The sequence below is a fragment of the Penicillium cataractarum genome, assembly GCF_028827025.1.
Source record: "Penicillium cataractarum strain IBT 29864 chromosome Unknown utg000002l, whole genome shotgun sequence".
NCBI classification, from domain to species: Eukaryota; Fungi; Ascomycota; class Eurotiomycetes; order Eurotiales; family Aspergillaceae; genus Penicillium; species Penicillium cataractarum.
The window spans coordinates 6,455,845-6,478,221 of NW_026622738.1; the positions used below are offsets into that span (position 1 = coordinate 6,455,845).

General features: G+C 51.7%; 4 protein-coding genes across 4 annotated transcripts; 1 reads left to right on the forward strand and 3 right to left on the reverse strand.

The window, feature by feature from the left end:
* Positions 1–1,950: 1,950 nt before the first annotated feature.
* On the reverse strand, positions 1,951–3,438 carry N7496_004357 (uncharacterized protein; the record flags this gene model as incomplete). The annotated part of the gene is made up of 2 exons (XM_056697288.1): positions 1,951–2,387; positions 2,475–3,438. The coding sequence occupies 2 exons, from the start codon at positions 3,436–3,438 to the stop codon at positions 1,951–1,953; spliced, it is 1,401 nt and encodes a 466-aa protein (XP_056559500.1).
* Positions 3,439–5,537: 2,099 nt separating this feature from the next.
* N7496_004358 (anaphase promoting complex subunit CDC16) lies at positions 5,538–7,909 on the reverse strand (the record flags this gene model as incomplete). Its single annotated transcript, XM_056697289.1, has 2 exons — positions 5,538–7,735; positions 7,813–7,909. The coding sequence occupies 2 exons, from the start codon at positions 7,907–7,909 to the stop codon at positions 5,538–5,540; spliced, it is 2,295 nt and encodes a 764-aa protein (XP_056559501.1).
* Positions 7,910–8,368: 459 nt separating this feature from the next.
* Positions 8,369–9,265, forward strand: N7496_004359 (Saf4/Yju2 family protein; the record flags this gene model as incomplete). Its single annotated transcript, XM_056697290.1, has 2 exons — positions 8,369–8,660; positions 8,718–9,265. The coding sequence occupies 2 exons, from the start codon at positions 8,369–8,371 to the stop codon at positions 9,263–9,265; spliced, it is 840 nt and encodes a 279-aa protein (XP_056559502.1).
* Positions 9,266–9,671: 406 nt separating this feature from the next.
* On the reverse strand, positions 9,672–21,477 carry N7496_004360 (histone acetyltransferase TRA1; the record flags this gene model as incomplete). Its single annotated transcript, XM_056697291.1, has 4 exons — positions 9,672–10,355; positions 10,407–21,098; positions 21,189–21,382; positions 21,426–21,477. 4 exons carry the CDS (start codon positions 21,475–21,477, stop codon positions 9,672–9,674), a joined length of 11,622 nt encoding a protein of 3,873 aa, XP_056559503.1.
* Positions 21,478–22,377: the final 900 nt, after the last annotated feature.

Below are 22,377 nucleotides of genomic sequence, written 5' to 3' on the forward strand. Positions count from 1 at the left end.
CTCGCCAAGCCCTTGTATATGCATTTAGACTGCACGTCGGCAACGATGGTATTGTCAAGGGCAAAGAGGAAATTGGATGATAGAATGGTAAAGACAATTAGGATCTACTGTCATTGTGAAAAATAGTAAGTAACGCTGTGGTCAACGATGGAATCCGAGAAGACGCGTTGGGGTCTCGAACACGACGATGGAGACTCACTAATGGCTTGGATACCTTGGACTGGATGTCTTCCCAGATGCAGTCAACATCGTCGACGACAACATCCTTGGCACTGTGCTTGCTTTGGTTTATTGAGGGCGGTGAGCTTTTGCAAGGGAATAGATCGTAGGGTGGGTTCCTCCATGGCTGAGACTGGAGGTGAATGAAGGTGATGATGGAGGAGAAGGGGTGATGAAGAAAGAATTTCCGAACTGGCAGAATGTAAGTTGGGAAGTGACGACCGGGGATGGAGGTTAAAGACTTGTGGTGGAAGGAATGAGTGTGCGGGTGCAGCTCGGAATCGACTGTTTGATGTTTGTGCAAGACGATTGTATCTGGGGATGGAGTGATCACGTGGATCCCAGACTTCGAATTACGTAGTTGTCCTCGATTGAACATTTCGGGTTACGAAGAACGTATAATGGGAATACTATAACATCATCGAAGGAGTATAATCTACATGGGCATCCAGGGTGACACAAAAGTGCTCGGCATTCCAGATCCGGTATTCAATACAGCCATGTGGGATTGATACGTTGCAGCCGTTGGCCTCGTGGTCCAAAGTACACTTTCTTCTTTATCCTCCGGTTCCTTAGCGAATATCCCAGGGGATGCAATGGCTAGCTGGTTGAGCGGGTTCCTTAGCTCGGATCAGAACCAGCTCTACCAGGTATTTGAGAGAGTTGTGGACAGTCACGAAACAGTAAATCATGGTAACCACTGAGATTGCTACTCATGGTACATTGTGGTCTTATTGCTCCCGAAAGTCTTGATATGTCAGTATTTGACAAGGAATCAGATAGAATACTCCTTGCAGAGATTTCTATACAACCATAAAGAGAATTGTGTTTATAGGTAACATCAAGTTGCCAGCCGATATGTAGACATGATTCATGAAAAGCATTGTTCACAGGGCTCCGAATATTACGCTGAGATTGTAATATCCACGACCTCAAGACAGATCAAGTCGACTTGATGTTATTGCGTAAAGGAAATAACCTTTTCCGCCGACTATTGACAGTTCCCTGCATCTGACAAAGGCATTGTCTGCAGAACCAATCACGGTATATGCAGGAACTATACGTTAGCACATTATGGAGAATCCCATTATCTATATACATACGAGGCAATGCGCCAGGGCTGAATGCGGAGTTGATAACAAGGATACCCTCCGAAGGCAGACGTCAGATGTGATAAATTACGTATTGAATTGAACAATCCGCTCATTGACTATAGCCGATATACATAGAGAATCTAATAACTCTAAAATATCTAGATATAAACTTGTCCAAGCAAGGTCCAATTCCTCGTAGTTCTAAGGTCTAATATGAATAATGTAAGGTAGGGAGGTCTCTCTGTCGAGGTCTATGTAAATATGCAAGTCCCATCCTAAATAATAACAAGAAACGAAAAAGAAAAACATCGACGCTGTCGTGGTATCACAAATCGAACTGCAGAACGCCATTTCCGCTGTTCATGATGGATCGCTGGTATTCTTCCCCATCGCCCGCGAATCCGAGTTTCGCCCTTGAGCCATCAAAGGCGCTAGAGAAGATGGGACGACGGGTGAAAGGTGATAGGATAAGCGACATCCAAACATTGGCGGAGTATTAACAATTATGCAGTGTGTAAGAACGGATAAAATGGGCGTGTCAAAAAGATAAAAAGTCGAAAGCAGGTCGTGGCGCTCTATGGTATAAGACTGTTTGAGGGATGAAAAAAGACAAACATGAAAAAGTGGAACAATCGAATCAGGCATATCCGGACATGGCCGTGTCCGCAGTGAACTCGAACATCTTCGGGCTTTCTAGCAAGATGAACGACTCATAGCGTAGACCGCGCTCCTTACCTGTACGATCAGACCAGGGGTTCACGCTGCTATTCCAGACACTGCCGTAGCCGTCGAACAGGGCGCGCCAATAGCATGCCTCTGCAGCTGCAGTCAGGTACCGCTCACGGAAGGTCTTGACGCTATTCGTGGCGATGCGGTGCGCAAGATCGGTATCTGCGACTAGCGGCTCAATTTTCTCGGCGAGATTGCTAAAGTCGCGTTCGACTTCGACGTAGTTCTGATTCGGTCCACTGGCCACGAGGAGGTAATGGTGGTGTTGGATGTATTGGAGTTTATGGGCGACGATAACGGATTTGCAGGCCTGGCGGTATTTAAGGGATGCGGAGTAGGACCGGCCTGGATGAAAGAGCATGGTCAGTAACGAATTCCATGATCACACTTATACTCCAGTAGAGGAACCGGGGTATGGATCGACACACCCACCTTCAACATGGGCAATAAACATATACCGGCAGTGATCTTCCATGCGAAGCACGTTAGACCCAGTATCCCAATCAATCTGCTTAACATCACCCCAAGGTTTATCGCGGGCCGCTTCAATCAATGCGCGGCGCAGCTTCGGAGCGAAACTCGGCTTGCCGCGCCAGACAAGTTGCGGTGTCTTCTCATCCCAGGGTAAATCCACACGCTTGATACGATCCACCACCTGGTCAAATGGACCAATATAGTTCTGAGGATTATCCCAGGCCCAAAAGCTGAAATCCGGCATGAGCCAGACTCCTTCTTCCGTCGGGGTACGCGCAAATACCCAGGCCGGGTGATGAGCATTTGTAACGTCTTCAACCTTGTCTTCCACGGAAAATACAAATTCAATATCGCGTCTCGACGCCCGATCTCGGTCTGCGGCCAGCGCACGGTGGATTGAACTCAAGACACCTAGAATTTTGCGACGGTGGTCCTCTCCTTTGGCGCGCGCAGTGACCACATGCAGGTGGCCCTGAGAGATGAATGCGCGCACCATGCCCGGCTGGATGGTGATATCGTCAAGGTCATCAGTTACGAGGCCACCATCGTGAGCGCGCCAGTAGCGCTCACCACGCGCAATGTCTTCGAATAGGCCCTGGAAAGCGGCCTGGCATTGCGTTTGGTCGAGAGCCTCGTTACGGGCATCGCGAGGGTATTGGAATTTCCAGCTGGGGGAGGCAGACAGCTGGAGAGTTGAGGACTCGGAGCAGGAGACACAAGTAGAGCATTGAAAGGTGGTGGAGGTTTGACAGGCGCAATGGCCAGCGGGGAGGAGTTGAGTGAGGATTGGGTGGATGTAATCGCGGTCAGAGTTCATGCCATACCAGATAGCGAGAATGGCGAGGCACGAGAAGCTGCCAATGACGCAGAAGAAGGACAGGCCACGGCGCCGTGGGCGCATCCAGGGGTAGTTCGCGCTCATGACGGAGGGAAGAAATTGGAAAGCATTTCTGGAGAAGCTGGAGAAGGGTGGAGGAGGGGGAGGGGCAGAGTAATAGAGGAGAATGAAGAAGATAAGACAAGGAAAGAAGAGGACCCCAAGTACCAAGCCGGTGGGATGACGAAGCAGTACAACCTCAGGGCGTCAGGGCGTGTGCCTGGGGCCCTGGGCGGTTTGGAAGCAAAGGCTATGATTTGGTGACAGGCCCCCATAAAAAAACGGATACAAAAAAGGGGAGGCCAGCATGAAACACGCCTAAATTGGCAGTCGATTGACAAGCTTCCCGAAAGATCGGCGTGTTGAAGGGAGTTTCATGACTTCCATTGGTTCTCCAAAGAGCCGCAGCCCACTGGCTGTGGGGCTGTTTGGCGTCATTCTTCGGGGGGCTGATTGTGGCTTGCATGTTAAGAAGTTAATAATGATTACTGTCTTCTCGGACGAGGAAAATGGGGTTGGATGATTTCGTAGTAAGACATAATTTAAGGTGGGGATCTTAAATGTTCTTAAAAAAGCTACTCTAGTACAGTACTACAGGGACAATAGGGTAGACAAGGCTTTGGGGGTATTCTGACAATACGAAGACTTACTGCGTATATACTCTATTGAATACTCTATCAGTATAGCGGATGCTCCGTATACTGATACATACTGCAATCTATCCAGTACCTTAACCATCCTATCAAACACCTATATACTCCCAGTCAACCCTTTAAACATACCTCAACAGTCCTACTGGACGCAGGTACACCGCAGTACGTATCCTCCATACGTACCAAGACCCACTTTGCGTCTAATTTTTGGTCTCTGCCTAGACATCTCCACGTTGGAAATAATGACTCTTTACGAAATAATCCATAGGTCTCATTTGTAGGGTCAACTATAAAAGACCAAACGCAATAATAATCCTAGCACATGGATAGGTCAACTTCCCAACGGACAATAAACAATAATACTGACATACATTATCCCACGTCATATCCCTCCACAATTCAGGGTCCAGTGTTAGACGATCCACTCCCAGTCTCCCAGGGATTTCCCCAAGGGGCTTAGTGGCTAGTCTCTGGCCCCATCGTCAACTCAAAAAAGCCTAATGCCTTGGCAGATCGTCCAGCTTTCTCGTGTTTGATTCAACCTTGCTGGTAGATGCGAACTGGTCAGCGGGCCAAGACCAAAAATTATCACTGTACCAACAACGGCCAAAGTCCCTTGGCATAGCCCCCACTATGCTGCCATTTGTCCAATGTGAGTTCGTACAGTGTTTTCTTTTGTTTATTCCATTGTGTTGGACAGGAGAATATAGTGTAGCTTGTTAGGTCGAATATCAATGGAGAGCATGATTCAGGAGTATCTAAGAGACCCCAGGAAAGCAATATTGTACAGTACCTAGTATTCAGGCCCCATTAGTGGATAGTACTGAGTGGAAGGCTTACGCCCTGAATATTCGCTACAGGGCTCTCCATACCGAGACAAATATAGCCGTTGGTTAGCCTTACCCGCCCCAAATTCCAAGAGTAGGGGTCTAAGCTATTCCCTGCTGCGCCCCGACTGCCTGTTCCATGTTCCTGATAACACACTCACTAATGCAGCAGCCACTCAGTCATGCAAAGAGCCTCATATACGGGTTATACTATATAGGGGATTAAGTGATCTTTGTAGGAGGAAGAAATTAATGAATTAATTTTCCATTTATACTATTTATTATAGTTTTCTATTCGATTCATAGACAGCATACATTCGAGTATCGAGGTTGAATTACTATTACTCGAGATCTTCCTGTTGATCATAAGAGTTAGAGAAAGACCTTTGATATCTCTATTAAACGCCTCGTATGAACGCCTCTTAGAAACGCCTTTAAACACCCTCCACCGACAGTCCATGAATAATAAAATAAGTTATGCTCTATTTTGTATCAAATGTTGGATAATGCAGCCTAACTTCCATGGATACCCGCCTATCATTAGGGTTACTAGTAGTAAAAGTCAGGGAACAGCTAGTTCCTCCAGACATCCAGACCAAAACGCCCGTTGCAATGCATTCAAGATGAAAGGACAACGCCTTCAAAACACAACCCTGCCCATTCCTCATTGCCGTGATTGACTTCGTTGGGCTCTTTCTCGGCGAGTGCTGCGAGCCGGCGTATCACCCTCGATCAATGGACTAGCAGGCCGGGGTGTGCGACGCTGTCGGCCTCCAGGACGAACCCGACCCAAAGCACGTCCAAGAATACTATCCGCCTTGTCATCCAGCTCCATCTCAACCCGTTCTTCCATAGTCTCCGCAGCCTCGGCCATGCCAGAATGCGTCACTTCGTCCGTCCATTCTTCTGCATAGCCTGCATGCCGGATTCGACAACGGTTGCTCTCGTTCGTTCCAGTTCGCTCACGGCCTTTACGGTTCGCCGAACGACTGTTAGATGGCCGGGCAGTATCTTCCATCTGCTGAAGATCTCGCTCGCGACCTTCCAGGGACCAGAGCTCGAGGGCTCGATTCAGTAATGTCCCAGCAACTCCTGCACCACCGGCAGCATCGCCGCCGCCAGCACCACTTGCCCCTAACACTCGAACGGCTTCGTGGAGTGCTGACACAGCATCCCCTATCCGACCGAGTTCGAGTAGCAAAATACCACGCGAAGTATGCAAGGATCCAACCAGCCCCCGATCCTCGTATCCTCCGACCCCGGAGGCGGTTGCCAGGGCTGCGGAGCCCCCAGCTCCTCCGCCCAAAAATGGAGAATATCCCAGGCTGGTTCCTCCAGCACCAACCCGGAGACACTCCTCAAATTCCCGCAGTGCCTCGGGTAGACGGCCAAGGCGACGAAGGGCGTGACCCATGTTGGCGCGAGTTGCAACCCAAGCACCAGGTTCGCTATGGAGGGAGGCGGCCAGCATCAAGGCTTGCCGGAACATCTCCACCGCAGCAGGAAGATTGTTCTGATGATAAAAGACTACACCGAGCTCGTTTAGCACCAGAGGATCGCCTCCAAGGGGTGCTTCGGAAGAGGTGGGGGGAAGGTTGAGGGTCGAGCCTGGCGCCGCTCCGGTTGACATGGCATATGCTGCACACAGATACTCATGCGCGAGCGCCATATTGTTCAAGGCGAGGTGCTGCATGCCTAGGAAGAGCTGTGGCAAATGACTGCCCTGGAAAAGCCGCGCGGCAGTACTGTACGCAGCGATGGCCTGATCATGCTCGCCCTCGGCCGCAAAGGTATGAGCAAATCCGATCCAAGCCGGCGCCGAATGAGGATCCAGTAGAGAAGCCTTGGAAAAGAACCGACGAGCCTCAGCAACCTTGGACACTGCTAGGTAGTAGACGCCGATGGCGAGATACGTGTAGGGCTCCTCGGGGGCATGGTCAGCCAGCGTGTGAGAGAGCAAAAACAGAGCATTTGTAGCTCCCGTTTCATAGAGGCATGCCAGATGAAGAGGATAGACTGCAGGGGTGTGGCCCACATGGCTGTGTGCAAGACTGTTTGCGCCATTAGGTGGTGTAAAATCGTTCGATTGTGGTGTAGAAAGGATGGAGGATGTCAGTTCCAAGGCTTCAGCGAAACGACATTGAGTGTAAAGCGCCTCGGCACGCGAGAGCAAAATATCAGGATTATTAGCGAGGTTATAGTGTGTGGAAAGGGTTTCGGTTGCGTCTGACAAAACATTCGGTGCGGAGTACTTTGACAGGCGGGTGGTGTAAAGCATCTTGGTGAAGTGAGCCGCTTCTTGGGCAAGGGCTGGGTCGGGGGATGAGATCGAGTCGAAGTCCAGCGATTCAAGGAATTCCAGTTCCTCGGTGGGCGACATCAGAGAGTTCTTCATAAGCTGGTCGTATGCCTCGAAGCACTGCACGTCAATCCGAACGGCATCCTTGTAGCAGTCGCGTGCTCGGTCAAAGGCATTCTGCTTGGCAAAGCAGAGGCCCCTCAGATAGCACATGGAGGCCTCATATCTCACGCTTCCATCGTCATCCCTCTCTCGGTCCTCGCCCCGTTCCAGGCGTGCCGTTGTGTTCTTTCCATTCCGGAGTGTGACATGGCTTTGGCCGTTGAGGTGTTGAATCTTGCGACGACTATTGTTGCTCCGGATGAGATCGGTTGGGTTTTGTTCCCCAAGAATCGAGAGAGCTTGGTCGAACTGGTTCTCTTTGATGTAGCAATGGGCCGCAAGGTAGCGACAGGAGCTATTTTTTGTGATGAGGTCTCCGCGGGATAGAAGGGCGAGGGCGCGGGTAAAGTTATTGTTGTTGAAGTGAACTTGGGCTAGCCAAAAGGCATCTGAATCGCTGTCTATTCATTTACTCACTCATTAGCCACTTATCTAAAACACTGGGGGGACAAACGGGGAAGGGCAACGCGGGGCCTACCCGTGAGCGCAAGAACCTTGTCGCCAATGTAGACGGCGGCCTCATACTGGCCACGATTTAGAGCATCCTTCCGCCAGGTGCGCAGATAGTTCTCCATCGCGGATCTGACGCGTCTGACTCAGGGAGAATGGGATTAGTCGGTCAGCAAGCATGAAACTCAACAATTGCGATCGGAGAATTTGGTTATCGAACGCCGCGGTACTGCTCGCATGAGCGGGTCGTCAACAAACAGTGGCCCGTGCGCAACTGCCTCAAGTATTGAAAGTTAAAGATACGATCAGTTGCGGAAGGAGGGCAAAATGAGCAGTTGCTAAGTTGGAGAAGCAAGGCGAGAACTCTTGACGAATTCTGAGATTGTAATTTCCTACTACCAGTCGAATCATTCTGGGAACTGGTGATGGAACTCTACCAATATCCATCATCACGTGAGCAGACCACTATCACGTGCTGTTATCGATAAGTCCGCAAAGTCCAGTGCCACTTGACTTCGCATCACTTCTCCAAGCAACATCAACTTTCCCAAATCCACTTCACCTTTCCCTGAACTACCGCCAAGATGTCCGAGCGAAAGGTCTTGACCAAATACTACCCTCCCGACTTTGACCCGTCGGCGATCGGGCGCACCCCGAAGCATCTACGCCAAAAGGGTCCCAAGGTCATCACAGTCCGACTAATGGCCCCGTTTCCCATGAAATGTACCAACTGCGGCGAATACATATATCGTGGGCGCAAGTTCAACGCTCGAAAGCAGACTCTCGAAGAGAAATATCTCAACATCCCAATCTATCGATTCTTCATTCGCTGCACAAGATGCAGTGGTGAGATCACCTTCCGTACAGATCCAAAGAGTAAGTGCCGAATACCCCCCATGTTTCCCGGGCGAAATATAACTAACTATGAATTAGACATGGACTATGAGTGTGAGAAAGGTGCCAAGCGAAACTTTGAGCCGTGGCGAGATGCCAAGTCTGGGAAATACAATGAAACCGAAGAGGAAACGCTCGATCGACTCGAGCGCGAAGAAAATGAGCAAGAGGAGCAGATGGAACGGGATAAGATGGTTGAGCTAGAGGAGAAGATGCAAGATTCGAAGCGAGAGATGGCTATTGCAGATGCGCTCGATGAGATTCGGACGAGGAACGCGCGCATTGCACGAAATGAAGGATTGGAGGACGAGGTTGCTTTAGATCTTATCCACAACGAGGTGGACGAGGCAAAGTTGCGGGAAGAGCAGGAGGACGAGGAGGCCGCGAAGAGGGCTTTCATGACTGCTTCCGGCGAGAGAATCAAGCGTGTTGTGGATGAGGAGGAGCCGCCTGTACCGGGTCCCTCTCAAACAAAGACTGCCCAGGCTCAGATGCCGCCGCCATCGACGTCTTTTGCCCGAGTCAAAAAGCCGAAGAAGGGCGGTGTCTCCATTTTGGGCATCAAGAAGAAGCCATCCCTGGTTTAATGTGCTTTATTTCATCTACTTTCTTTCGGCATTGCAAGCGTTGGCGTTCTCATCAGATAGTGACAGGATTATACCATGGTTTACAAGTCAATTTCACACCTCCACATTACAACTACATACGCAAGACATTTGCTACATGAAGCACAGTAGATTAAGAACTATTGTCGGAGGATAATAAAACATGAAAAAAGTAGAATTCATACAGGAAGAAAGGTATCAAATATCATAAAGCCGGTAATAAGAAAAGGAGAGAATAATGATTCTCGCCCACCAAAGCGCCACGCTCAAAAAACACACCCAGGGAAGCAATCCGCCCAATGAATACCCATTTAGCTATGCAAATAAGAATGCAGTCTGGTCGAGATGAGGAGGAAGAGGGAAAGAGTCAAAGCAGAAACGCTACCGCTTAGAGGTACGGCATCCACAACGCATCGCACGAGGCCAAGTGCTGCGGGTTGACGGCCCGAGAGACCAAGTCAATTGTAGTCTGGTTGGCAGGCAGGTTACCCTCGGGTGGACTGGCGAGGCTAACAGCACGGTTGACGATAATTTCGCTGTTGTTATAGACCAGTTCACGGAGTTGGGGCACAGCCAGGTTACCACGGTGCTGAGCAGTGGCCCAGAACATCATCTCGTCACGCACAAAGACGCTCAGCTGCTGTTCCAGCTCGTGTCGAGGCTCCGTCAAGCAGCGGGCAATGGCCATCATAGCACAGGCAAACAGACCCTCGGTCGCAATAGGGCCCAGCAGGGTCTGAATGTTCGGAGTGAACCGGAATGGCACCTGCTCGGGGTTGTAGAAGATTGCCTTGGCGGGATTGATGGTAGGGATCAACTCTGCACCCCAGATGTCACCTGTCGAGCGCGACACAAGGATCTTGTTCGGGTACCGGTTGCCAATGTGCATAACGTAGGTCATGAAGGCCACCGCAGCATACTGGTAGGCGAACTGGCGACGGAACAGCCAGAAGTCTGCAAAGTTGGGGTATGTGTTCTGGAAGTACTCCAATACCACCGTGCTGGGAACCCATTTGTCTTGAATTGCGGTCAAGATCTCGGTACGAAGAACCTGCTGTTGATCGGCCGTGCGCTTTGGAGGGTTAGCAATGTTTGTAGAATGAAGATAGACTGGTAAACTTACGTTCTGCTTTGTCTCTGCCAGAGAGCGCATACGATCCATGGTGAATAGAACAGGCTCATCCTTGTTCATACCGACTCGTCGGCAGTAGTCCTCGTAGATGCCCTGCATAGAGATATACGAGGAGTCATCCCGAACCAGACGGATGTGCGGTGCCAGTGGTACCATCAGAGGAAGATGGAAGTACAGATTGCGGCGCCGGCTTTCCTTGCGCTTGGCAAGCAGCCCGTTGAAGATGCGGAACAGCTGAAGAATGCGTTCCTCACGACGGCAGTGGCGCGCAGCAGGGTGCTGCACGGCAAAGGCTTGGGTGCTACCGTCGTGACCACGGATCTTAAGGCGACGATGACAAACACCAATGCCCCGTACCAGATCCACATCAGGCAGGAAACGATCGATGCGAACAAAGTCCTGGTTCTTGTCTTTGTGGAGGAGATACTGCCCAGGAACTTCAACTTCATCAAACTTGAGGAAACGGAACTCGCTGAGATGCGGCGAGTAGCTCTCAAGGAAGCCTGACTGAGGTCGACGGTCGAGCTTCTCCTCAAACTTGTCACGCCAGCGGCGCAGCTTCTGAATGTACTCGTGCATCGTTGGCTTCTTAACCACAAAGTCTGCCTCGAAGGACTTGCGAATGTGCGCTGGGAGGATAGTCTCCGCGAACCGGGTAATGTTGGCCTCCGTCGCAGGAGGGAGCTTGAAGTCCTGCGCATAGGAGCCAGGCATACGTCCCACGTAGGCCAATCCATCGTTCAGGAGTGCAACGATGAGACGATAAGCATCCTCGTCAGGCGGACACTTGAAGTTCTTGTGGATCTGGTCAACCATCGTTTCCATGGAGAGTGCAAGCAGTGGGAATGCAGTCTTCAGACCAGACATGATCTCATCGGAGTACTCCCAAGGCTTTCTGAGAGGCTCCTTCTCGGTAGAGTCCGCGGGAGTGGCACCTTGGTTCGGCGGGACAGTTCCAGTCTGGCCCGGTACTTGAAGATGGGCTTGCGGCTGGCCTGGGTTGGGACTTTGACCCTGGCCCTGGCGCGGCGATGCCTGGACCGGTGGGTTCGCCGGCTGAGCGGGAGACTGGCTTTGCGTCGGTTGAGCCGGGGATTGAGCTGTGGGCAAGTTCGCGGCCTGACCAGCGGGAGAGGCGCTCGCGCCTGGAGCAGCACCTGGGGGCTTCTGCGCAGGCGAGGATGTGTCACCACTCGTTGATGCCTTGGGGTTGGGTGAAGATCCTTGCTGCTGTTGTTGTGCTTGTCTGACCTTGTTCAACTTTTCTTGCTTCTGGTCATGCTGCTTCTTGATGCTCAGCATGTCCTCCCGGTTCGTTCGAAGGAGGAAGAACAGAGCCTGTGGGTAAAGCTTGGCAATCTTCACCAACACAGCCTTGCAGAGGCGAGCTTCACGATGCGACAGACTAGTGAGCAGTTGAGGGATAAAGGTAATCCAGTACCATACAGGAGTGTCACCCTTGAAGTTCTCAAAGGCGGCAGCGATCTGTCCTTCATCATTGTCCAGGCTCAGAAGCCAAAGGATACGGCTCAGCAGCTTCCGCGATTTGGCACTCTTGTAGAGACCAGCTGCTTCCAGATAACAGCTGACGGCATTGCTGGCCAACTCATAGTCTGACGGGTCAGACTTAAACCGCTGATCGCTGTACTGTCCCCATTCGGACCAGGCCTTGGCGAGTCGGAGGTCGTAGTAAAGAGCAACTCCGAAAGCCTCATTGGCCTCATTAACGTGGTCGAGCTTCGCAAGGAACATGCCCTTGAGAGTGTAGAACTCGGCCTTCTGCTGGGGTCCGAAGTAGTTCAAGTTTGTGTTGTTAATGACATCCAGTCCACTGTTGAGTTCCTTGGGGTTCTGGTAGTGGCACTTAGCCTGCTCCCGAAGTTTAAGGAATGCCTCTTGGATCTCGATGTTGGGCAGCGTGTAGATACGGCTGAGTTGGTTGATGCAGACTTCGGGCATCTGGTGTTTGCGAGCAACGTGGGCAAAGCGGTTGATGATCCAAGCTGTCTCGTGGTATCCACGGTAGGCGTAAGAGTTGCTAGCCACGTTGTTAGTCTGGGGCGGAAGTAGACTAAGGTACGTCTGGTTGATAAGCTGGAAGATGTGCTGTCGCCAGGTGACAAGGTCCTGCCAGGTGTTGATATCATCCCACAGGTTTGGCAATCGGTCCCGCCAGGTTCCAAGAAGAAGCTTCAACTCAGCAGACTTGGTGTCCAAATTGCGCTCGTTAGTCTGAGCCAAGCTACCGCAAATGTGGCTGGCATCGTGCAGCTCAACCAGCAGTTGGAAGTGCTGCAAGATGGGGATATGAGCATTGGTGATGCGCTTGGGCAGTTGAAGCCATTTGCGGATAGAGAGTTGAATGGACTCGTCGCAGACACTGTTGAAGTCTTGCATATTCTCCTTCTTCATATGGTACTGAAGAAGCGCCATGAAAGCTTGGAAGAACGTGCGTCGTGGAGTGGGGGCATCGGAAACAGACTTGATCAATGACTCGAGTTGCTCGCGAGTGCCTTCGCTCTGCCAGTTCTCAATGTTCCTCCAGGCAGCCTCCAGTAGAAGATCATTCAAGTTCTCGTGCTTAGCGAAATCACTCAAGATCTCCCACTGCTGAAGCTTCTGGGCGCAGATCAACCAATGATCTTCCCACACAAAGTACTCGCCCTGTGAGAACGGCATTGCGCCGGAACGTGCCTTGATTTGCGCATTCTCGTACAGTTGCTGAGACTTATCCCACATGCCTTGTTGCTCGTAGGAGAGAGCTGCATTGGTTTCGACAAACTTGCAACGACGGCGCCATGTGCCATAGAAGAAGTCGTCTTCCTGGAGACCAGCATAGACTTCGACCAAAGCATCGAGGTTGCTCTCCCGAACGGTGGGGGTGTCGATGATTGGCTTGATGGCGCTTTCCTCCAGGTAGGTTGCAGCGGTGTACCAGGCATCGTAGGTCCGGCTAAGGTACTTCATGACATGGGGAGGAACCTTGAAGCGTGGGCTGGCACGCACGACACCTTCGAGAAGAGCTTGAACAACGTTCGGCCGCTTGTCCAATTGGCGCTGGTGGTATTCCCGTGTCAACAGGGTAACCATGCCCTTCTCAAGATCAATCCGATCATCCTTGGTCAAGGTGGACCAGTAAATAGGGAACAACGTGGTCCACAGCTTGTATGCCACCTGCGAGTCGGTATGCTGGAGCTGAGAAAGTGGCTCGATCAAATCACGAACCCGGACGTCGCCAATGTCAGACATGAACCGTCTGCGTTCAGCAACGAAATTCTCCAGCTGACTGTCCACTATGACGTCGGCCTTCCTCGAGTCCTTTTCACCACCCGCGAAAAGGAATGACACGGGGAACACCGTGAAGTCGTCTTGACGGAGTCGAGCCGTGGTGTTCATATCGACAGAGCCAAGGATCAGGTGAGAGGCTTGGGCCAACCAGAAGGAATCGGCAAGGGTATCCCAATTCTGGCAAGTCAGCACATAGCTCAATCGGGAGCTCGCAAGACGAGTCAAACTCTTATCGAAGATGCTCATGAAGCGGTTGCGCATCTCCACGTCTTGAGCTCGAGTACCGATCAAGAAAGCATGCTCCAATCTGACGGTCAGCTCAGTACGAGTAATCTTGGAGTCCTCGTAGATCCGAATGACGAGATCAAGGAATTTCTTGAGCATGGTCTGATCAGAGCGAGACTCGAAGAGCAACATCTTGTGCAACACCGCCGTTTTCTCCTTGAGGGTTGGCCATGACTCGGTTGAGTGGAAGATCCACTCCTCGGCCATGCCCAGGACTTTGCTGCACAACTTGGGATCCTGGGATCGCTCAACGATTGAAGCCAGCACGCTGAGGAACGGGCGACGCTGGTCGCCAAGATGAGACATCCGAACGGAGATGAGTTCGATGGTCTTAAAGATGAGGTCGACGCCCAACTGGAGTTCTTGCTCGTCAGGGACTCCTTCGGCGGGCTTCTGACCCTGTGGAGGCTGCTGGCCATTGTGATTGGTAGATGCTGCGACATGTTCCTTGGCAAGCTTCTGCGAGAAAGCCTTCATGACAGCAGGAATATGCGTGTCGATTTCGGCAGGCTTAAGCTTGGACAGAGTCCACAGTGTGTTCAAGGCAGCTGTGTAGTTGCTAGCCGATAGCGTCTCGGTGGCAATAGCAGACAAGTATGTAGCAAACTCTGACGGCGTGCTCTCAGTATCCATAGCATCCTCATCGTCAGGTTGGTCATCTGGGATAGCCTCGAGAACACGGCGAACCGGGGGCGGCAGTTTAGGAGAGATCTCCATGTCATCTTCCAGGCCATGCAAACAATCCTGAATCTCTGGGTTGTCAGACTTGAGAGGCTTCTCAAGGAGCTTCTGGATGGTTGCAAGGCGAGCCGTAATCCACTCATCAGGCTTGGACGCGATGAGAACGCGCAAGACTTGCAGGGCGTTGACCATAGGGGTGATCTGCTTCTCATCGGGTTTGTCCGCCTTCTCACCTGCCAGAATAGGCTCAGTTACCTTTTGATAAAGGTCGATATCCAGGTCTCCCCAGTATTCCTTCGAAAGCAGATTCCGAAGAAGGCTGACAGCCTTGTTGACCATCTCACCAGTGGGCACTTGTGGTGGAGGCGGCTGCTTGGTGGTGGTCAATGTGCGAAGATGGGCAGCTGGGACAACAAAGCGCTCAGCGATGGTGGTGATAAAGGTGATGAGGTACTTAATCAGAGCACCACGAAGTTCAGGAGGCACCGTGTACTCTGACCGTTCTCGACTGGGAGGTGGCCCGAGTGAGGGAGATGCGGAGGCCGTCTCTTGAGTGTCCTCAAGCTTGCGCTTCCTTGCATTCGGCGACTCAAGAGCCCCGTTGGGCACGGTAGGGCTCGTTTCAGACGCATGCACGCGTTTCTCTTCCCAGAGCCAGATTAAGCCAATCAGATTGAGAGCCAGCTTCTTGCTGTCATTAGATGTGTTGGGTGGCCCGGCAATCTTGATCAAGGAAGGGACGATGAGAGGCACAAAGTGTTCCCGCGATTCGTAGAAAAGATCGGGCTGTCGCACCAAGAACTGGAAAATGCTCATCACCTGCTGCAAGTTGGCAGTCTCCTCGGCCAGGATACGCCGCGGCCATTTGGCCCAAAGCGGGTATCGTGCCTCGGGGCCTTGGGTACCCGCAGTCCGAGTTGGTAGGACCGGGGCCAAAACATCAAGAGCCTGCGTGACAAGAGCTCGGCCTTCATTCTGGTGCGCTCTCAGCAATGCAACATAGACCTGGATCACAATCTTGAAAGGCGTCTCGTAATGGGCAATGAAGTAACTGATCAACACATAAGCACCATACTTATTGATGATATCCTCGAGACGGATGTAATTCCAGGCAAACTTGATGATGTCCTTGCGAGAGTCCTGCACCGTTTGGTGATGGTACTTGATCAACAGAGCAGACAACTGCAGCAGCTCCATGCGGGAATGATCAACACCAGCCTGGCTCGACTCCTCGCTCAAATCGGCCAGCTGGGGCTTCCACAGGCGACTCTGGATAGACTCGGTCATGCTCTTGTCCATCAACTTTGGAGTGTTGGCGGGGCTGTTCCACGTAGTCTGAACATCCATGGCAAAGATTGGGTTGACCAGGTGTCGGAAGGCGTAGGTCTTAGTCTTTTGGGAGCATGCACGCTGGCCGTAAAGGTCGAGACAGCGCATGATCACAGACCGGCGGTAGTCAATCGATTCGTTCACGATGATGTGATGATAAATAAACTTGGGGAGGGCCAGCGTTCGCTTGAACTCGTCGGCAGACAATCCGTCAATGACTTCAAAGAGGAAGTCCAAGTCATGCGAAGCTTCCGCCAAGTATATGGTAAAAATATCCATCAACTGATCTTCGGCCTGCTCGACACGAAGGCGCTCATCAGGTGGCAAGCTATCGCCGCGCAACTTGCGCTCCAGCTCTCGGCCGGAGCTCAGGAGCTTGCTCCGCAAATCCGCGTGGGAAACCAGCCAACGCTTAGTAGAGCTATATGAGCAGATGGAGTGGGCAATGTAAATACCATTAATGGCAGCAGTGTTTCTCTTCTCATCCGTAGCGTCTAGCCCAAAGGCGGCAGAGGTAAAGTTCTCAGTATCAGCCACCACGGCATTGCGAAGAGCGTCACTCTCGGGATCAGCCAAAATCTGTCCAAAGAAGCGTCCATAGCTCTCCTCTTTGAGGCGGGCAACGAAGAATGCCAAGCTCTCCTTGGGGTATCGGTTGAGATACTTGACAAGAGGCTTGCGGAATGGACTGTGGGATGTTCTTCGCAACTTCTTCTCCAGATCAAGAACCTTGTCGATGAGATTCTCCATGAACGATGTGGCAGCCGGGGGAAGGAGGTGGAAAATATTAAAGATTGCGGCCACAATCTTCATAGCAGGGTTCTGCTCAACCAGGCTAAAGGACACTTTTTGCAAGGTCATATCGTCGGCAATGACCTTCATGTGATCCAAAAGGCGGGCACCGATCTCGACCTTGAAATAATTGGTCAAGAGGGTCAAGAGGCGAGCCAGACCATCTAGGCCAGCAACGCTGAGACGCTTGGGATCCTGCAGATTCATCAGGATAGGGCGCAGACCATTCTGGAGCAAGTCTTTTGGAAGCTTATTGGTCTGGGTCAACACATCCTTCAAACCAGCATTTGCAGCCTCGATGACCTCGGGGGCTCGCGAGTAGAGAGACTTGAAAAAGACCGAGATGATTCGAGCACGGCTAGTGTTCTGTGGAGTGTTTGCGAAGTCGGGGAAGTTCATTGCCATGGACAGTAGACGCAAGCAAGCCACGCGCAGGTTCACAATCATGTCCGCATTCTTGAACTCATTTGGCTTGGATGCAAGCGAGTCATCATCGGCGTCGGCAAGAGCGAGGGACTCCAGCATCAGACGATTCAGCGGCTCGTTGAAGCTAACAATCTCATTCTGCAGGCTCAAGCAGTAGGTGATAGCATCAATGAAACCAATCTGCGTGGCAAAGGGCAAGGCCCGCAAAGGTTTGTTGAAGATTGACTGAAGAAGGCGATCCCTAACCGGATGGATGAGCTCGTGGACCTCGCAGCCAAGCTCCTCCTTTAGAGTAGCGAAGCAAAGCTTTGACGTCTCGCGAACATGCTTGTTCATGTGGCCAAGCTCGTACACAAAGAGACCGCACAGGGAGAACAAACGGCTCTTCTCGTTCTTGAGATCGTCCTTGGGAATGAGTTTGCCGCAGCGCTGCAGGATCAAGGTCATGGTCTCCTGCGACTGGACCCGCGTGGAGGCAGGAAGGTCGGCGGGCGTGTCTTTGATGACGTAGAGGAGTGCACGAGAAAATTCAACGTGTCGCTCATACAACCATGAGTCTCCGAGGTCCATCTTAGTAGCCAGGAGTTTGATACCCAAGCTTCCACCGGCTTTGATGAACCACTCTTCGCTGTGGCAGCTGTGACAGAACACACGGCCCAGATGTTGGAAGAATGGAAGCTTAGACGCCTTTTCCGGGGCCCCGAACATGACTCCAGCGGCTTCTTTGACAACCAGCATCGCCTGCTCCGCGGCCTCGCGAACTTGAGCGCTGTCAGACGAGAGACATTCGACGATCGCTTCGGCCAGAACTCGAGAGTCGAGGTAAACAGGGCCTTCTCCGTTTGCGACATCGAAAGGCTTCCGGCTGTGGCGAGCTTGGGCAAGAGCTCTGCCGACCTCAACGATGGCAAAGTGCTTGCAGAAATCAGCGACGAAAGCAGAGGCACCTGGCTCCAGTTCGGAGACAGTGGTGGCAAAGATACACGCCTTGAGAAGCTTCTTGACGGTGGCTTCCTGCGCCACCTTCTTCGGGATCGATGCTGATCTCTCAGACTTCTCCAGGATGTCAATCATGGCACCGGCTTTACCCTCAAACAGATCGTTGGCATGAAGGCGGATCAGGGAGGCCAGATCATCGGGAAGATTCTCAAATCCAATTTGGAGTTTGAGGTGCGAGCTCAGCATACGGTATGCTTGCTGCTTGTAGTAGATATCCGAAGCCTGGTTCGTTGGAGTTTTGGCAACCTCCATAAGCTTACCAATGGCCAGATCAATGCCAATGTCCACAGGGAAAGGCCGCTTCTCGCTTGGGCCAATGAGTCGAATGTCGAAACTCGGGTTGTCATCGGAGTACTGCTGGAAGGACAGCTCAGGGGGATGGTTCAAGAACTTGCGGTTGCGACCACCCAGCTTGCCAAGAATGCGCATCGTAGTGTGTGCATGGAAGTGGTTGTACGGGTGAGGTCGGAGATGATCCCAAAGCGCAGTCATCAGCTCATCCATGATGGGAGCCATGATCGGGTCGAGATAGTCTGCCGTCAGGTTATCCACGCAAAGTTCGAGTGTGCGGAGACCTTGCCCCACAAGATCAGAATCAGCACGCAAAGCCACCACAATCGGTCGCATGAGGTAGCTCAGGTGAGGCAAAAGATGGCTCAACCGCGCGGGAACGGTCAAGGTCAACTCGACATAGAGGTCCCGCTCCTGGGGCTTGCGAGCAGCGAGGAGCAAATTATTGAACGTTTCCAGGAGCATTTCCAAAAGGGGAAGAATCTCCTTGTAGAGAAGCTCAAAGCGTCCACCGCCAATACTACGGAACAGTGAACGCAGGAGGAGGAAATAGTTCATCGGCTCCTCGGCTGTGACTGACAGCTCGATACACTTGGTGACAATCTTCGTCACATGGGGGTGGAGGACCTGCTCATTCTGGACGGAGAACAGGGTTACAGCCATGAACGACAGCTTGAACATCCTAAGCAGAATCTTCGCTTTGGTCATATCCGAAGTTCCAACCTCGTGAATACGCTCCATCAGGTATTGCAACACCATTCCTGAAAATGCAGGCGAGGTTGCTTCACTGGCGAGGAAGAATTGTGGCAGGTGAAGCAGAGCCCCGTGCTCAAACATGAGTTCGTGCAGGTAGGGGATTTCGGAATGGAAGACCTCGTGGAATGTCGCGGTATCAATGCAGTGGAAGACAGTACCGAAGCTCTCCAGGAGCTCTTTCTCTTCTCGTGACATAGGAGCGGTGTATTGACTCGCGAGGAAATCGAATGGAGAGGTGTAGTTCATATCAGGGGGAGACTGGTCCACACCATAATAACGGAACACACGGGCACCCTCATGGAAGAGCTTCTTGATCACCCGAACCTCCTCGGCATTGTATCCATAAGAGACCTCAGACCAGTTGATCGGAACACTATTCGGATCAATTTGGACGTCATCTGGATTGCAATTCTTCAACTGATGGAAAATGTTCTTCAGGCCATTAATCAGATTCCTGAACAGGAAGATATTGTCCGAGACAGGGTCACCGCCGCGATCGCGAGGGCTGGTAGTCTTGATCGGGGAGGCAGAGAAGATGTCAATTTCGTCCCAGTCAGGCGGTTGGTCCTTCTCCGCAAGGTAGTTCTCTGTAGTCGGCTCCGTGTCCTTTCTGGAGTCCTTGTAGGCCTTGGAAACCTTGACGGCATTGTTGAATTGATGGTTCATGGAGGCAAACTTGTCACCTATCGCGTCCAGAATCATGATCAAGAAATAGCGTGCTTCGCGCTTGTCCTCTAGCCTGGAGATCTTCTCCGCCATGTTCAGAAGCAGTTTGGCACTCATAGTCTGGAAACTTGTGCCGGGGAAGTCATCGTGAAGGTTCTTGGTATATACTTCAACTGTGCGACGGATTTGATCACGGCTGAGGTACTCTCGAACATGGTGGATGAGATCAGCGAGCATACTATACGCCAAGGGACGCATTGTCTCGTAGACAGTGAGTCCATCACCGATAAGAGTACGTTCATCGAGGAGTTCGTCAATCTTTTCCAAGAAAATCTTCCGATAGTTGAAGTTGATAATGTGTCGAATGGCAACAAGCAGCTCTTTTCGTGCACCAGACTTCTCTCGGGGGCAATCTTGGAGAAGACGAACGACAACTGATGGCAGCGTGGGAAGGAAGTCTTGGAGTTGGTGAGCGTAGAGGCGAAGCAAGTAGGCCAAGAAACTCATTGTCTTCACTTGGGCTGTAATGAATTCGCCGAATGCTGCACGATTCTTAATCTCTTTGCAGACTCCGGTGAATATCGTGCCCTGGCTAGCGGCTTCCGCATGAGCCTTCTCTTGTGGCTTGGCCTGCAGAAGCAAGATTGACTTGATAAGCGGGACAAACAGTTTCACGTTCTGGGCGACCGAGTTTCGATGGGTCTGGAAGATTGAAACCACAATGATAGGACACTCAGCCAAAACCTTGAAAGACTGCATTCCCTTCAAGATCACATTGCTTGCCTGCTGATCAGGTCCGAGATCTGATACGGAATTAGCAGGGGAATTCGGTCGAGGAGACTGGAAGTTTTGTGCGCTCGTGTTCGGTGTTGAAGGCATGCCTGATGGTGTAGCTTGATTAGGAGTGTCAAAGGTATCCCGGACTACCTGATCCATCGTCTGGAACATCTCCTGGATGAGCTCCAGGAAAGGCTGGACCCGTGCCGCGGTAGCCTTTGCCTGATTCCGCTCCAGGTCCATGATGGTCTTCATGCAGAGAACGGCATTTTCTTCGTTCTCGATGCGCGCAAGCTCCATCAGCACATCCACCATGTCCGCGGCGTATGGTTCGACATCGGGAGAGGCTGTCGGTAACCGATGCAGTGTCTCGAGTATGCAGTTTCGAAGTTTCTAGATCGCGAAAACGTTATTGAAAGTTCCTGCATGAATGCGACCATCGATAACGATTGCGCCCTCGATCAGTTCGGCTCATCATCTCACCTGCTCGTATGACATGCTAAAGAATACCGGCTCCCCTTTGAGAATAGTCTTAAAGACGGGCCATAGCTTCGCCAGGAAGACAGGGTAGCTAGCACCCTGGCAAAGCGGCTCAATGCTGTCTCTTAGCTCGGTTGCGACATTGGCTCGAACTTTGATGTCTGCGGAGAGGTGAAGCTGGTTAATATTGTCGCAAACTGAGAGATACGCCGAAGTCAAAACGAGCCCATTGTGACATACCCAGCTTCTCGTCGCCCAACTTGCTAGCGTAAATATCGATATTGCGCTCCATGGCGGCGTTCAAGCCCCCTCGGAAGGGCCAGTCAAGGCAAGAGGACTGTAGTCACGGCCAGGCCCGGTGGCCGGCTGATATATTTTCAGCCCGCACAGTGATCTCGAATCAAAATGGGTAGGTCATAAGCGAGGAACGAGGTCGAATCGAAGCTTGGCGGGAGTCGTGCAATACGCCCGAAAAGATCGATTGGAAGGATGGATGAGCGAGGCTGGAGATTCGTCAAGTCATTTAATTTCGGGGGATGGCTTGCCTAGTCCTTTATGAAAGAGAGACAGGATGGCAAAGCTCAAATAAGTGAGAAACCCCGTGGGGGAAGGTGTGGGAGGGCTTTAAGGGAATGAGGAGGGTTGGAGATTAAAGCGCGCGACCTGGCCCCGAACAGAAAGCGCAGAAGGGACGCGGGCTATCGCAGAGACCCCGAACGAAACACTAGTCCGCTTTAGGCAATCCGGCAAGTGTTGTTCCGCTCCGACGCACGCGCGCCTACCAAGCGACTAGACGCGCGGATACCCCAGGGGTTTCCAGGGCTATCCGCCACCACGAGGGAAGTCGAGGAAACAAGTAGACAGCTCTAGTTGTGCTGTTATATCAAGACGTTAAGCTGATGCTTGATTTCCAAATACATCTAGATTGTTCTAGCTCACTTCTCAAATTTAGGTGCAGTGCCATACCGTCGAATATACTGGCATCAACATCGTACCAGTAACCTGCAACCCAAAGACACACCTCAGCCAAACACTCGGTGGCTGACCACTCTTCCCCAATGCACTTCTTTGCTACTATGAAAAATAACGAGTTTGCCCAAGGCGATATCATGTCTCAGTACTGGTCTAAACGAAAAAAAGAAAAGAAAAAACTGGCAACACATAGAAAAGAAGCCGCCGACACGCGGCAGTC